This window comes from Myotis myotis, unplaced genomic scaffold (genome assembly GCF_014108235.1).
Source record: "Myotis myotis isolate mMyoMyo1 unplaced genomic scaffold, mMyoMyo1.p scaffold_m19_p_5, whole genome shotgun sequence".
Lineage (NCBI taxonomy): Eukaryota > Metazoa > Chordata > Mammalia > Chiroptera > Vespertilionidae > Myotis > Myotis myotis.
The window spans coordinates 55,016,598-55,030,380 of NW_023416357.1; the positions used below are offsets into that span (position 1 = coordinate 55,016,598).

At 43.5% G+C, this 13,783-nt stretch overlaps 1 protein-coding gene across 4 annotated transcripts in view; it reads right to left on the minus strand.

Annotated features, from left to right (window-relative positions):
- ELL2 (elongation factor for RNA polymerase II 2) overlaps positions 1–9,145 on the minus strand; it is an 86,752-nt gene extending 77,607 nt beyond the window's left edge. For 2 of the 4 annotated variants that reach the window (XM_036310394.1, XM_036310393.1), the window contains exon 1: positions 8,849–9,144. In XM_036310394.1, the coding sequence (XP_036166287.1) occupies positions 8,849–8,995 (147 nt within the window). In that variant the 5' untranslated portion in view covers positions 8,996–9,144. Of the gene's footprint in view, positions 1–8,848 lie in introns of all 4 variants that reach the window. The other 2 variants (XR_004967686.1, XM_036310395.1) reach the window with 2 other exon arrangements.
- Positions 9,146–13,783: the final 4,638 nt, after the last annotated feature.

Consider the following 13,783-nt stretch of genomic DNA (forward strand, 5'->3'; position numbering starts at 1 on the left):
CCAGTCAGTGTCAAAAGCTTTGCCTCCTAGGCAGCCATTGGCTACTTACATCCACCCAGATTTGGTTCTGGTTGATCAGTCTCTATGCCAGTCAGTGACTCTGGGCTTATCAACAGGGCCTGATCAGAAAGGTGGGGATGATCAGCAGCCCTGTGGAGGCCTGGAGAGAAATGGAGGCAGGGCTGTTGGCCAGGCTGGGAGAGAAAGAGAAGCAAGTTCTGATCAACGGCTGCCACAGAGGCTATGGATCAGACATTGCCCCTCTCTCTTGGCAGGCCTCTCTCCGGAAATGATCCGCAGCCCCCTAGGCAGTCAGTGCTTGGTTGGGTGCCCTCAGCGCCCCAATCAGTGCTGGGTCACCACGCCAACCCAGCACTGACTTCTTGTATGGTCGAGCTTTCGGTCCTTATGACCCTGGCTCTTTATTATATAGATTCCAGAAACATTTATCAAGTATATATATATACTATGTGCCAGGCAACCTGTCAGATGGTGTGCAATCACAAATTAAAAATAAAAAGTTTAATTGGGTAAGGAAGAGGCAGATATGTAAGCAAGCAAATACAATGAAGTGATTTAGTGTCATGAGAAAAGAAAGGGGCAGTCAAATCATTGTGGGGAGTGAGATCTGAAAGATGAGTAGGAATTTTCCAAGCAGACAACAGCCAGATGTGAGTGTGGGCTAGTTTGGGGGAAAGACATTTCTGATAGAGCACACTGAAAAAGGGCAGAAATACAACACAACATTGTTATAATTGGTTAGAACTGGAGTACAATGTGCTCTGAGGAACTTAATGAGAGCTGTGTCTGAGAAGGCAGGAGCCTGAATATAAGGGGCTTATATTAGTCTAAGAAGCTGGTCTTCATTTGCTTGGTGATGGGGATGATGGAGTTAGATTTTAGATGACTGAAGACTGACAGGACTTGCGGATGGATCAGTCAAAAGAGACACATGAAGGACTACTAGTTAACCCCACTTAGAAAAATGCGAACACTCAGGAAAATGTAAGTTTGAGGAGTAAAATCAAGAATTGTGTTTGGATCTGCTAAGTCTGGGATACCTATTAAACTCTAATAAGGAGGTGAGGTGTTGGAAGTAAATGCTTGGAGTTGGAGGGAGATCAGAGTTAGAGATAATATTTGGAAATCATTAACATAAATGCATTTAAATTCATAGGGCTAGATGAGCTCACTTAAGGAGAGTGAATAAAGAGAAGGGAGCTGGAACCTCTAGGATTCAGGGGCTAGTGAAGCAGAGGCTAGTCAGCAGAACAGAGTGAGAAAGATTGGGCTAGGTCGGAGGCAGGAGGAAAATCAGAATAATTTCTAACTGGAGAGGTTGGACAACAGGATGCAATGTTGCTGAGGGTGGGTAAGACAGGCACAGAAAGATGACATGGGACTTGGTAACAGGGATCTAGTCAGTTGCAGTCTCAGGAGTGTGGTGGAGACAACCCAACTGGAGTGGGCTGAGGAGAGGATGGGAAGTGAAGAAGCAGACACTGCTTCTCAGGCACATTCTCAAACATAATTATTCTCTTTATAGATGTCCCTCTTGAATAAAGAGTTTATTGAATTTTTTCCCCATATGTCTGTACTTTCTTGATGGCAGGGACTGCCCATAACATTAATCTTTACATCTCCAGTGCCTAGTTCTATGCCTGGCACATGTCAGAAGATTAATAAATGTTTGCTAAATGAATCAATGAATATTTGGTAGTTATAATTCTGACTCCTACCTCTTAATCTTTTATTAAAGAAAAAACATCTTAAAATACTCACCTGAGTTTTTATTACATGGGTATGTTTTCCGGTTCTGAGGCAAAAGGGTTTCCAATAATTGAAAACAAAAGCAATGATACTAAGTAAATGTTATTCTAAAATATGCTAACACTTAAATTTCCAGGTAAGCATATTTAGATTCTAATGTATCTTAGTGAATCTTATTAGAAAGGACAAGCCTGGCTTCACCCTTGAACAAGCTCACTGTTCAGTGAAAAAGTCTTCTAGCCAAGATTATCTCATGGACCATGAATCAAGCACCCATAACTAGACCATGACAATGTGTATGTATGACAAAAGCATTATGTACTCATGATGATCTTTTGTTTTTCACAATGAAACTGTCAATCAAAAAAGAAAGGAGATAATTAAAACACTAAAACAGAAATGGAATTAATATAGAAATAGTGAAAACGTTGACCCTTTCAAAACCTTTAGAAATCATTTCAAAATGATGCTTGAAATGTACATCCAATTATAGAGAGTTACTTAACATTTCAATAATCTGCAGGGACAGAAACTACAGGTCTCATCTTCATGTTAAAATCAAATTTTCCTTTCATATTATCTGTGTTCTATGATGGTTTTAAGTGCAATTTATAGAGAAGGTTATTGAATAAAGGAAGTCCATAAAAATACAAACAACACTTTAAAAATTCCTGCTTAAAACCATAAATTTCTTCCACATAATAATTCCAATTTTCCCTCAAATTTCCATCCAAATGTAAGTTTATATGAAATATGTAAACAATATTGTTCTAGATTAGCCTCAAACCCCGAAATACACTTCTCAAATATAAAACATCTAATCAAACCTAAGTCTCTTAATCACCAAAAAAAGACAGAATGAATGCTCATTAACATGGTACACATCATCTTTTTATCTCCAACCCCACCCTACTCTACCAACTGCTTCTGATTTTCCTTTTTCTACTAAGGGTTCCTACTCCTGCTAGTGCTGATGGCTAGAAATCTCAATTCAACCCTATTCCTTTAAAACCTGTTGTTAAATTCTATAGATTCTATTTATCACAAGCATCTACTTTACAACAAAATTATCTCTGGTCTGAACCCATACTTGTTTATAACTTGTCTATTTCCTTCCAGATTTACCTTATATTTACCATGTACAATGAGGCCAGAATAATCTGAAAGCATAGCTCAAATCACCTTAAATTTCTACTCAGCCTCACCAGTCTTGACAAAATAAAATCTAACCTGCTCCAATCTGCCTTTCCTCTTTAAATCCAATTACATTTTCCTCCTCCCCTCCAGATTAAGTGGAACAGGGTCTTCCTTACAATTCTTGAAGCCTGTTATAGCTTTTCTACTGCTGTCCTTTCCATGCTTGTGCCATTCCCTTTGTTGGAAATGTGGTCCACCATCTAGTCTTTGCCTGCTCAAATCTTGCTAAAATCCTTTAAGACCCCAGCATGATCTGTAGATCAATAACATACAGGATCCCCCCAAAAGAAAAAAACTATGGCATTTGTCTAACAATCTAGCTCTATGAAACTAGTAGCCAAAAGCTCTGACTGTAGAGACCTATTCAAGGTGGTAATTTGATTCATTAATCTTTTAAGGAGCATATCCTAATTAATTTAGATATAATTGAGCAAGTATATTTATAGATAGGTAAATAAACTAGAAGGGAGGGAGGGAGGAAAAGAAAAGAAAAAAAAAAATACCCAGAGCAATTCTTCCTGGTAAATTTAACCTGAGTTATGCATGCATCGATTTCAGCTTCTATTTGGCTATGGAGACACGGCCATTAAATTATTGTATTCTATTCCAGACCCATTTTCCTAGATTTTTGCTTAAGTCATGAGAAATGTCATATGGAGTTAAAGGTATGCAGGATAGTCAAATGTGGGGTTATATACATATTGTTTTCTTTATTCTAAAACTTAGCTCATCTTATATGCATAAATGCCCAAAAAAGCACATTTTAGGGACACCTTCTCAAGTACTCCAAATATATTTGGCCCAAACTGGCAAATAAGTGTGATTAAACTCTGGTGCCAGGTATGAGCTTCACTGTGGTCTGCAAATTGTTAAAAATGACCCAGCATTGGTTTAGCTGAAATTCTCATTTTCCTCCCTTTGCTGGCTTTATCACAAATTACCTAATACGTGCTCTGAGCACAACTTCCACAGTGCAAATGAGGCAAATGGAAAGGCAGATCTGGTGACTGTCCTCCAGTAAGCTTTTCTGTAAATCATTCCAAGAATTCTACGCCCCTTTCCTTTTAAATTCTTTTCTTGAACATGTTCCAATCCTTCACATATGTTCTTTCTTTCTTCTCCCAATTCTGGTGCCAAGATCCCCCCTCTATCTTTTTAGTCAATTTGGCCACTGCTTTTCACTGGGAGGAGGCCTCTCCTTTGCCCTGAGCACCTGATCATTTGAATAAACTTTTCAATCATACTGCAACATGGGGCACAAACTTCACTTTAACTGATAAAAAGCACTTTAAGATCAAGTTCAGCTTGAAGATAGGTCTAAGTTAAAAGTCAGTAAGATTAATTTATTTAAATTAAACCTGGCTACATTTAAAAAGTGCAACAAAAGGAATGTGCTAATGCAAGCCTCATTGTTTTACTTAATTACATGCCAGATGACAGTGGCAGCTCTGTGCTGGCAGGTCTGGACACTAGAACGGCGCCTTTGGGAGAACAGGGTCTTCTGTAGTATTTATAAGGTAGATTATTGAACACACAACACACATACACACACAATTGAGGACAAGCGAAAAAAGGAAGAGTTAAGGGAAAAATAAGGTATGAGTCTTTTCTCTGCCTTAAACCACAATTAATTAAATGCTGAAAAGTTATCCTGGTAGAATGAAAGGCTAAGGAGAGGAAATCACCTACCCCCCATGACCTGTGAGATCAGTGATTTTAATAGATCAAGTAACACATTAAAGGGAGGAACTATGAAGGACATTACTATGGAGATTTAAATAAGACTTTATGCTTTGATAGTAAATAATAGTATCTGGCAACTGAGAGAGATTGAGTTCCTCATGCAAAAATTAAATGTAAGTATATTTGTACAAACTTTCAAAACACAATTATTTTCCTAAAAGACACTAATCAAGGCAGGAAAACTAAACCAATAGAGTTGACAAGAGAATGTGTTAACAGAATCCTTCTTAAAAGCATTTACTTTCTGATATTCAGACACAGAGAATGAAGGTCAAGCCCCATCCTCAAATGCATCTATACAAGACTTTTTATGTAATAGTTGGATAAACATTATAATATTATTTTACCACCACATTTGAAGCTTTAGGTAAACATTAAAAAAAAATTGACAGGCTCAATGACGACAGAATCTTCTTAGACTATTTTGATAAGATTTATATTACTACCAATAAGTTACTCAAATGTCAAAATAAAGCCAGCTACATTACTGAAAAAATTCAGCTAAGATATATTTTAGAATTTTAGGTTTTAATTGTAAATACAGTTTTAGGATACGTTTTGGAGAAATATGTAATTACAGTAATATGTGCTCATTTAAAAAATGTAGAACTTATATAGACCACACAATCACAGACATCAATTTAGGATAACTATAAAGTTATAATTTGTGATTTTATTTATTTTTTATAGCAACTTGTTCCCTCATCCAAAATAATCTATAGTAAAAAAAGAAAGTACCTTTGCAATAGATCCACATCAATATCAGTATGTCTAAATTTATTCTGCAAACTATGAAAATAATGTTCCATTTAACATTTTTAATATAAAAATCAATTTGAAACTATTTCTGTATTCAAACTGAGTGGAAAAACAACTTTTAGGGATATTTACTCCAACTGTAACTACCATTCCTGCACCCAAAATGTCTCTCTCCCCCACCCCAATCCCTACTTAAAAAGGTTCCCAAGTTAGCATTCTTCATTTCTTGTCTAAAAATAGAAAACTTAAATAATGAAGGTCAATTAGGTTTGTTTGTTTTGTTTCCAATTAAAGATTATGTTTTCATGAACCTTCATAATTTCATATACTTGCTCAATTATATCTAAAGAACTACTGTATTTTGTCTAAATCACAGTTTCCTAAAATTCCTGAATTTACCTCCCTGAAACCTTAAGTCAGTGGATTAATTTAGAATACAAAATCCAATGGACAAAAATAATCTGGATAAAAATAACTCTCTGATGCTTAATTTAGGAAATTAACATGTTGAAATTTCTGGCTCTTAGAAAGTCATTAGAAGAGGAGGAGTAATAGTAATAATCTTGTACAGACCAAAGCCACTTGGAGGCCACTTATCAAGCATTATGCACCTTTCCAAACACAGGAATAATAGGGGCAGTTTTATGTAAGAAATTAAAGTCATTTTCCCCCCCAGAGAGAATAGGCTTGACCACCAGAAACTTCTTCCCAATTACCTAACACATGCCAACATATTTCCAAACAGCAGCTACAATTTAAAGTCAAGAGCCCTACTTCTGATAAGTGTGGAAGGTGTAAAATACCAAATAAGTATCCTTCTACTGGTTGATAATAACTCAGCCTGAAGCCTAATGCTGGCAACTATTACCTGAATGTGCCAGAGGACCCTGCAATAGTACCAACAGGGTGACAGTCACCTGAAGGGTCCCTCATTTCTTTTTCTCCAGTCTCTTCCTACTTTTCAACCATTAAGAATTAACATTCTCACCCACTTCCTGGGCCTCAGTGGGCATACATATCAGTGAGCATTGAGGGCCTGTCAGTCACCTCACTTTCCATCCCCTTCCCCTATGGGCCTCCTCATGCGCCTCATCCTTGCCAAGTGTATAATGTCTGTCAATCTTGCTGTAATCGACTATACAGTTTACCTGTTGTTCTCCCAAAGTTGATCTACTGTCCCCAAAGATGCCTCTCCACCCTGTGTGTCAGTCTTTCTTTGCTCCCTGGATCTGTTTCTGACGGGAGGTTAGCCTCTTCCTGCTGGCTTTGTCTCCCGCCTTTGTGTTTTTCTCTTTACATCCCCTGACCTACCTTCTTCCCACTGTCATTCCTTCCCACGTCCTCCCCTTGGAACAGGCAAGCTTATCTCCATCTTGCAGGGCTGAGTTTCTCTCTCCTGTCTGCCTCTGTCCCTCAGCCTGCCTATCTGGCTTCCCCCATATGGGCCTCCACACTCCATGCTGGTGCTGGTCTCTTCCCTGCAGGTGCACCTGTCTAACTAACACGTGCAGTATTGTATTTCTTGTCTCTCATTGCATTCCTATTGCTGGGTGTACACTGACCTCTCAGCCATACATGAGACAGTTTCCCTGGGATTTCATGGTGAAGGTAACTTTGTCCCTCTGCATGCACTCCTCCCTCCCCTCTCAAGTCTGAGTGTTTCTCGTTATATGCCTCTCTGGAGGGTAACATATGTGCCCTGATGTGAGCACCCATGTGTCCACTCAATTCTGTGAGTGCCCTCCTGAGACCATGCTCACCGCTCTCTCTCCTGATGTTTACACCTACACTGTCCTGTGAGTTCATGTACTCACTCCCCAAGCAGTGCACAATTGAATACCTCCCGCTGTGTGCATGTTTATGTAGGGGGCCTCCCTGAATGTGTCGTCCTTGGCTCAGGTTCACACGTCCCTGTGAACCAGGGTCACACCTCCTGTGGCTCTCTACCTCTGTCTTCCTTGTATGCATTTAAAGTGCCTGGCACTAGTGGGAGCTCAACAGATGTTAAATTTCCACTTTTATCTGAATAACTGAGTTTGCATCTGAGTGTCCCTCTGTGCCTGTTTTATGACATCAGTTAATTAGAGCGTGTTTCCTTGATATGGACTGAGCTATTTGTTAGGCTGCTCTGTGAGTTATTATCTCTCCCCAACTGGCTCTCCTCTTGGAGTAAGTATTACCCGTCCACATATGGTAGATACCTCCCCTTAGGCGATGTGTCCACTCCGGTCTCCCTCATCCACACATGTCCATAAACGGCTTCTCCATGCACCCAGGTTGCAGTGTCTCTTCTCTGTCCCTCACTTTTTTTTTTTAACGTGAGGTTTGTACTCCAATTGCAGCGTGTGTGTGTGTCTACAAAAGCCTTCGCTGTACTCGAGTTGTGTACGGAACGCGGTGCGGGGTAAGACACTGGATGCAGTATATCCTCCCCCCACCCTTAACCTCGTTCCATGTCTCTACGTCCTTGAGCCCCCTTCCCCCCTTCCTCCCACCTCCCGGAGATCCGGGGCATCTTCCTGGTACGAGGAGCCTCCACCAATCTGTCCCCGTAACCGGTGCCTAGCTCCTGGGAGAGCGCTGGGTGTGTAGCTCCCTGGATCGCGGTGTTCGTGCGTCTCGGGAACCCAAAACGCCTTGTCCCCAAGTCCCTGGGAGTGCGGGGCACGAAGGTGTGTCCCCCCCCCCCACTCGTACGCGGAGCGCCTGTGTCCCAGCCTTTGTGAGTACGCGAAGCGTCCCCCCACCCTCATATGCGGAGTGCCTGTGCCCTCATCTCTGCGAGTACACGGTGTGCCCCGCCGTACACGAAGCGCCTATGTCCCCAAGTCCCTGCGAGTACAAGGTGTGCCCCAGCTCCATAAGCGGGCCGCCTAGGTCCGTCTCTGCGGGTCTACGGTGCCTGTTACCCCCAAACGCTGACGACTTGTGCCCGCAGATCCTCGGGAGTTCATCACCGGTACGCTGCACCCCCTCCCCACAACATCTCCCCCCCACCACCACCACCAGCCGTAAGCAACGTGGTTTCCTCACTCGACTCCTGGTCCCTCTCTCCCTCCCTGGGACAGAAAAAGCCAGGAAACCCGCGGGCGCCGTCGGAAAGTCCCGCAGCGGCAGCGCAGCCAAAGTAGAGCAGCGGTTGCCTCGGCCCCGCCGCCAGGGGCCGCCCGCCCGCCTGCCTCTCGGCGCCCCAGCGCCCGGCCGGCCCAGGACGGCGTCTTCTGCGACCCTGCCCGGCCCTGCGGCCACGGGCGCTGACGGCCGCGCCGGCGAGTCACAGCGCCCCCAGTCCCGCGACGGATCCCGGGGGCGGGGGATGGCGCGGCCAGGCTGTGGGGGGCGCCCTCTCCCTCTCCCTCCCTGAGCCCGGCCAGCTCACCTTGTGGCTCTGGTAGGTCTCGAGCGCCCGGATCGCCGTCTCGGTGAGCTTCACATGCAGGACGGTGATGTTGTCCTGACCCAGCCGTCCGCACGACAGTCCATAGCGCTGCTCTTCCCGCAGGCCCGCCGCCCCCCCTGCCGCCATCTTAAACTCCCCGGGCTGCCGCCGCCGACGCCGCTCCGGCTCTAGTCTCCACTGCGGCCGCGGCTGCTCGGGCTTCTGCAGCCGCCGCCACAGCTACGGCCATCCCGCGGCTGACGTACTGTCATATACTGCGCGCAGCGAGACCTCGGGCTGCCACCGCCGCCGCCGCCCCACCTCCTGCCCCCGGCCCCGCCCCCAGTTCGTCTCACTGGCCCGGTTCCCCGCAGAGCCGCCCTCATTGGCCGCCGCCCTCACAGGGGCGGAGCCCAAAGTCGCTGGAGTTTTGCTCGCAGGACGGGACATCCAAGAGGTGAGAGGCTGACGTCGAGGTGACGCGCAAACTTAATCACATCTGACGTCACGTCTGGTTGTCTAGGCTCCCCGGCCACGATTGGGCAGGCTGGATGGGGGGTCCCTTGCCAATTGGGTGTCCAAGTAGCCGGGTCTGTTTACCTGGAGTCGGAGTCCTGAGAGAGGAGGGCCCTCAACCCCAAATGTGTGTCCGAGTGGGGACTTCGTCCCCCGACGGCCGCGGGAAGCGTTTGGAGATTGGGGCGTGTGTACGGGAGATTGCGGGAGGATGCAGTAGGCGGGGTCACTGGACGGCTGCTCCTCAAAACTCGGTTTAGCGCTGTTGAGCGGATGGAATTGGGGACGGGGGGGGACGCCTTCTTAGTGTTTTCACCCTAAACTTGAAATTCGAGAGTCGACCCTACACCTTAGGTTTGTATTAGATTGTGGGGGACAGCTTCAGTACAATATCATGACTAAGGTTTAAATGCCTTTGGTGTGGTGGGTATAGCGTTACAGAAAATGGAACTTCATGGCTTTCCCACGCTGTGCCCGCTTGGGATCCCATAGGAACACGTCCCGTTCCTCTGGAGCTCGCCGTGGGGGCGGGGTTGTGTGCGCCTTTTCTCGGGGGGGGCGGGGGGTGTTCTTGGCTGGGGTGGTTCCCTCCTTTAAAGGATCCTGGGAGAGGAGAACTAGCCTCCACCTAAATCAAAGGAAACATCGACACCTCTCTGATCCGGTTTGGAGTCCTGTTCATTTTATCTGACGGGGACGTGGGCAAACCTAGCTGGGGTTTCAGCTACTGGGGTGAAGTCGGGAAGATGGGGGTGTGAGGCTGTGCGGAGGCCGGGCATAGTTTCCATTCCTCGCGCCGCTCCGCGTGCGGGCGTGGCGAGGGGAGGAACTAACGAGGAGCCCTCTTGAGGCTGTGCGTTCGTGGACGGACCCACAGGCTTCCCCGGCAGGAGGAGGCATTAACTGGGCGATCAGAAACACCCGATAGAAAACAAACCGCGGAAAGGCTTGAAAATGTTGAAAAGCAGTTTTTAAAGATGACTTCTAAAAAAAAAATATATATATATATATACTGGGACGCTTGTTGTTTCTCTCAGATTGTAAAACCTTGTTGCGTTTTACAGGGATTCCCCAGGAAAATTTACAGGCAGTATTTCCCGTCCTTTTAAATTGGATAGGGCTAGATTTTCCAAAAAGGTCCAAGTGGGAATTTTTCATGATTTACCGCCCCAGTCCCCGCCCCCGCACCTGTAAAAGTTCCTTCCTCAGCCCACGGGTACACTACCTCTTGATTCGGAAGCTCAAGAATTGTACGCGTACAGTATGAATTACAGAACTAATTCTTCTTTTATAGAGTATGGGTTATGTGGAAAACACCTCTATTAACTGTTGGGTACATCACAGGAGAGCATTTTAAAAATTGACTTAATGTCAAACCACTAGAATTGGCTAGCTGTGAAGACAAGATTAGCACTTGTTAATTTAGTTTACTAGAGTGTTAATGATCTTAAATTCATTGAATAGAGAAATTAAGGGAATCAGAAAAAAATTTAAAAATAAGTTTATACTAGAATTTTTTTCCTGTGTTTGCTTTACTTTGGTAGGCAAGTATTTACTTTGACAAATCTAAAGCCTTAATTATTTGTCAGGGGGAGGAGTTTGACCAGAACAAGTAAAACCTGTATCCCACTGCTTTTCCTGTGAGGGTGGGTAAATCCCCTCCCACAGGGCATCTTAATATGGCCTACTCTTTCTCAGAACTTCTGAGGACATCCGGGGTGGGGGAGGAGCAAGGGTGGTTTTCACTGCAGTTTTCAAATATCTGACGTGCAGTCACTTTCTAGTAATTGATTTTATTTTCTTAATTGTAGAAGAAATTTTCTCATGTCATCCCCTATTTTAGGGGTAACAATCTTTCAATGGGTAATAAATTATTGTAGTCGGTTATTGTTTGTAGTTTTCCTCTTTTGAGCTTTTCCACTACGGAAGGAAGCAATGACCATGTAGTGTTGCGTAGTACTCATTATAACTGCCTGAATCAGATGGACAAGTTGTGATACAAGGATAATTCCTTCTGAGAGGGCTAATGAACGCTGCTCTTTGGGAAGTTCGCCATGTTGTAGATATTTTCTGTATTCGGTTTGAATAATTAACAAATAATTATTGAATGCCAATTGATTGTAAAATGCTGTGGGGGAGGGGGCTAAAAATTAAATGATATAGTCTTTTTAAAAATGATATAGTCTTCTATTTAAAGGAATTTTCTGTTTACTATAGCAAATGAATGAACATACTCAAAGCAAAGCAAGTAGATAATTAATAAATGCTAATATGGGTGGTAATGGTGATAAGCTCAAAAATTCAACGAAAGGAGAAGTCTGGAGAGGTTTTTTGGAGGTGGTGAAACTTAAACATCTCTCAAGTGCAGCGTAGATTCTAGATAAGTGGAGGTGGTATAGATGGGAGAGGCTAACTAAAAATGATCTTAATGGTCATTCTAAGTGAGCCCATTCATTTTTTGAATGAGGAAATTGAGACACCATTAATTTTAAAACAACAAGCTGTCAAACTTTAAATTTAAATAGCAAAGGCTATTCAAGTAGCAACTGAGTTTATTTGAGAATAGCAGAGGGATTGCAATTTGGGACCTACAAACTATGGTGAACCATAGGCAAGTACAAAGAGATAAGGGAGGTCAGCTTTTATTGGGTTTCAAATTAGGAAGAGTTGTTTTGAACAGGAGCCTATTGGTGAAAAAGGAGAATTTGAGGTTGTGGCAGTTTTTTATTAGCAGAAACCGAAGAGCATTTACTGATGCTGAGGCAAGCAGGGAAGAAATCTTTCATCTTGCTGGCTATGTAAGTTTCCACGAGTGTTCAGAGCTCTCCCTTCATAGTTTCCTGACTCTAATTTGAATGTTTCCTCCATTCATTTTCATTCTCCACAACTTACTGCAACCAGGAGAGATGGAGATAGAGTCTAAATCAGCTGTTTAAGTGTCCTTCTAGTCACTATATTAACTGAGTGGCTACTATTAGGATTTAATATGTCTTACATAGTAATTCAATGCAAGGAACAGTCAAAAAGCAAGTAATCTGATGCAGAGCCTGTCCCATCTCTGATGTTTAGTATACAATGCAGGCAGGAGGATGTGTGAACATCAAGGCCTTTGCTGGCCTTCAAATGCTGGGCCACCCCTCATTCCTGGTTGCTACATACTTATTGACCATTTCTCACTTGTCCTTTGGAGCTGAGGTCACCAATTCAGATACCTTCAGAAGCCATTAGGTACCCAAATTGATTGAAGGAGGCCATACACAATGCCACAAAAACAGAAGGTGCTGAAAGGACAGTGAACTGGAGATGTTTGAAGGACGCAGTGGTTTTCAGGTACACCAAGTCCTTTCAGCTCCTGGGATTGGCAGTTTCTGCCCCTTTCAAATCTTGGGGAAAACTATCCTACCCTTAGACTTCCACCTCTATACTCTTTAGTCTCCAAAGTGCTTCCCCCGTCTTTGGAACAGCCTGGTTCATTTCAAATAGTGTGATCTGGAAGTAAGTAGAGTACCCTCCATCCTCCTGATATTCTCCTACCTCCAGTTCAAATCCCCCCTCTTTTGTTTTCCCCTTTAAGGTTTCTTTTCTTTTCTTTTACAATTACAGTTGGCATACAATATTATATCAGTACAACATAATGGTTAGACATTTCTATACCTTATGAAGTGATCATCCCAGTAAGATAGGACATTATACATGATTATGACAATATTATTGACTGTATTCCCTATGCTGTACTTTACATCTCCGTGACTATTTTTATAATTGGTCATTGTATTTCTTAATCCTTTTTATCTTCTTCACCCATTCCCCCCAACCTCCCATCTGGGGACCCTCAATCTATTCTCTGTATCTATGAGTCCACCACAGTAATTTGAAAAGCTTTGCCGGGAGCCGGTCCATGCTTGCTGTTTCAAGGGACCTGGCATATATGGCATACTGTTCTTAATATGTTTGCTCACCTTCTTGGCACTATGTGTTTTAACCAAGGTCTCCGAGAAAGGTTGTTTCCCCAGGTAGGGATTTTCCCCTGAAGTTAGGGAGGGAATAAAACCTCTTAACTAAGTGCCAGGCGGGTAATTAATCACTTTAACTACGAACAATCATGCTTAAGCTACATAATCTTTACTCCCTGGAATGGAGATAAGAAACGCCCTAACCTTTGTAATAGAGATTGATAGGATTGAATCAACTGGTATAAATACAGATGTAATAAGACAGCAAGACACAGAACTTAGAATACGGAACCAAGAGAGACAGAACCTAGGCACAGAACCTACACAGAAGTTCTCTAGAGACAGAAGAACTTCGCTGGAGAGAACATGGCAAAAGATCCTGGACAGAAACTGGCCTCAGAACCTAGAGACAGAACCTAGCGAGAGAACATGGCAAAAGATCCTGGACTGAACCTGACTACAGAAA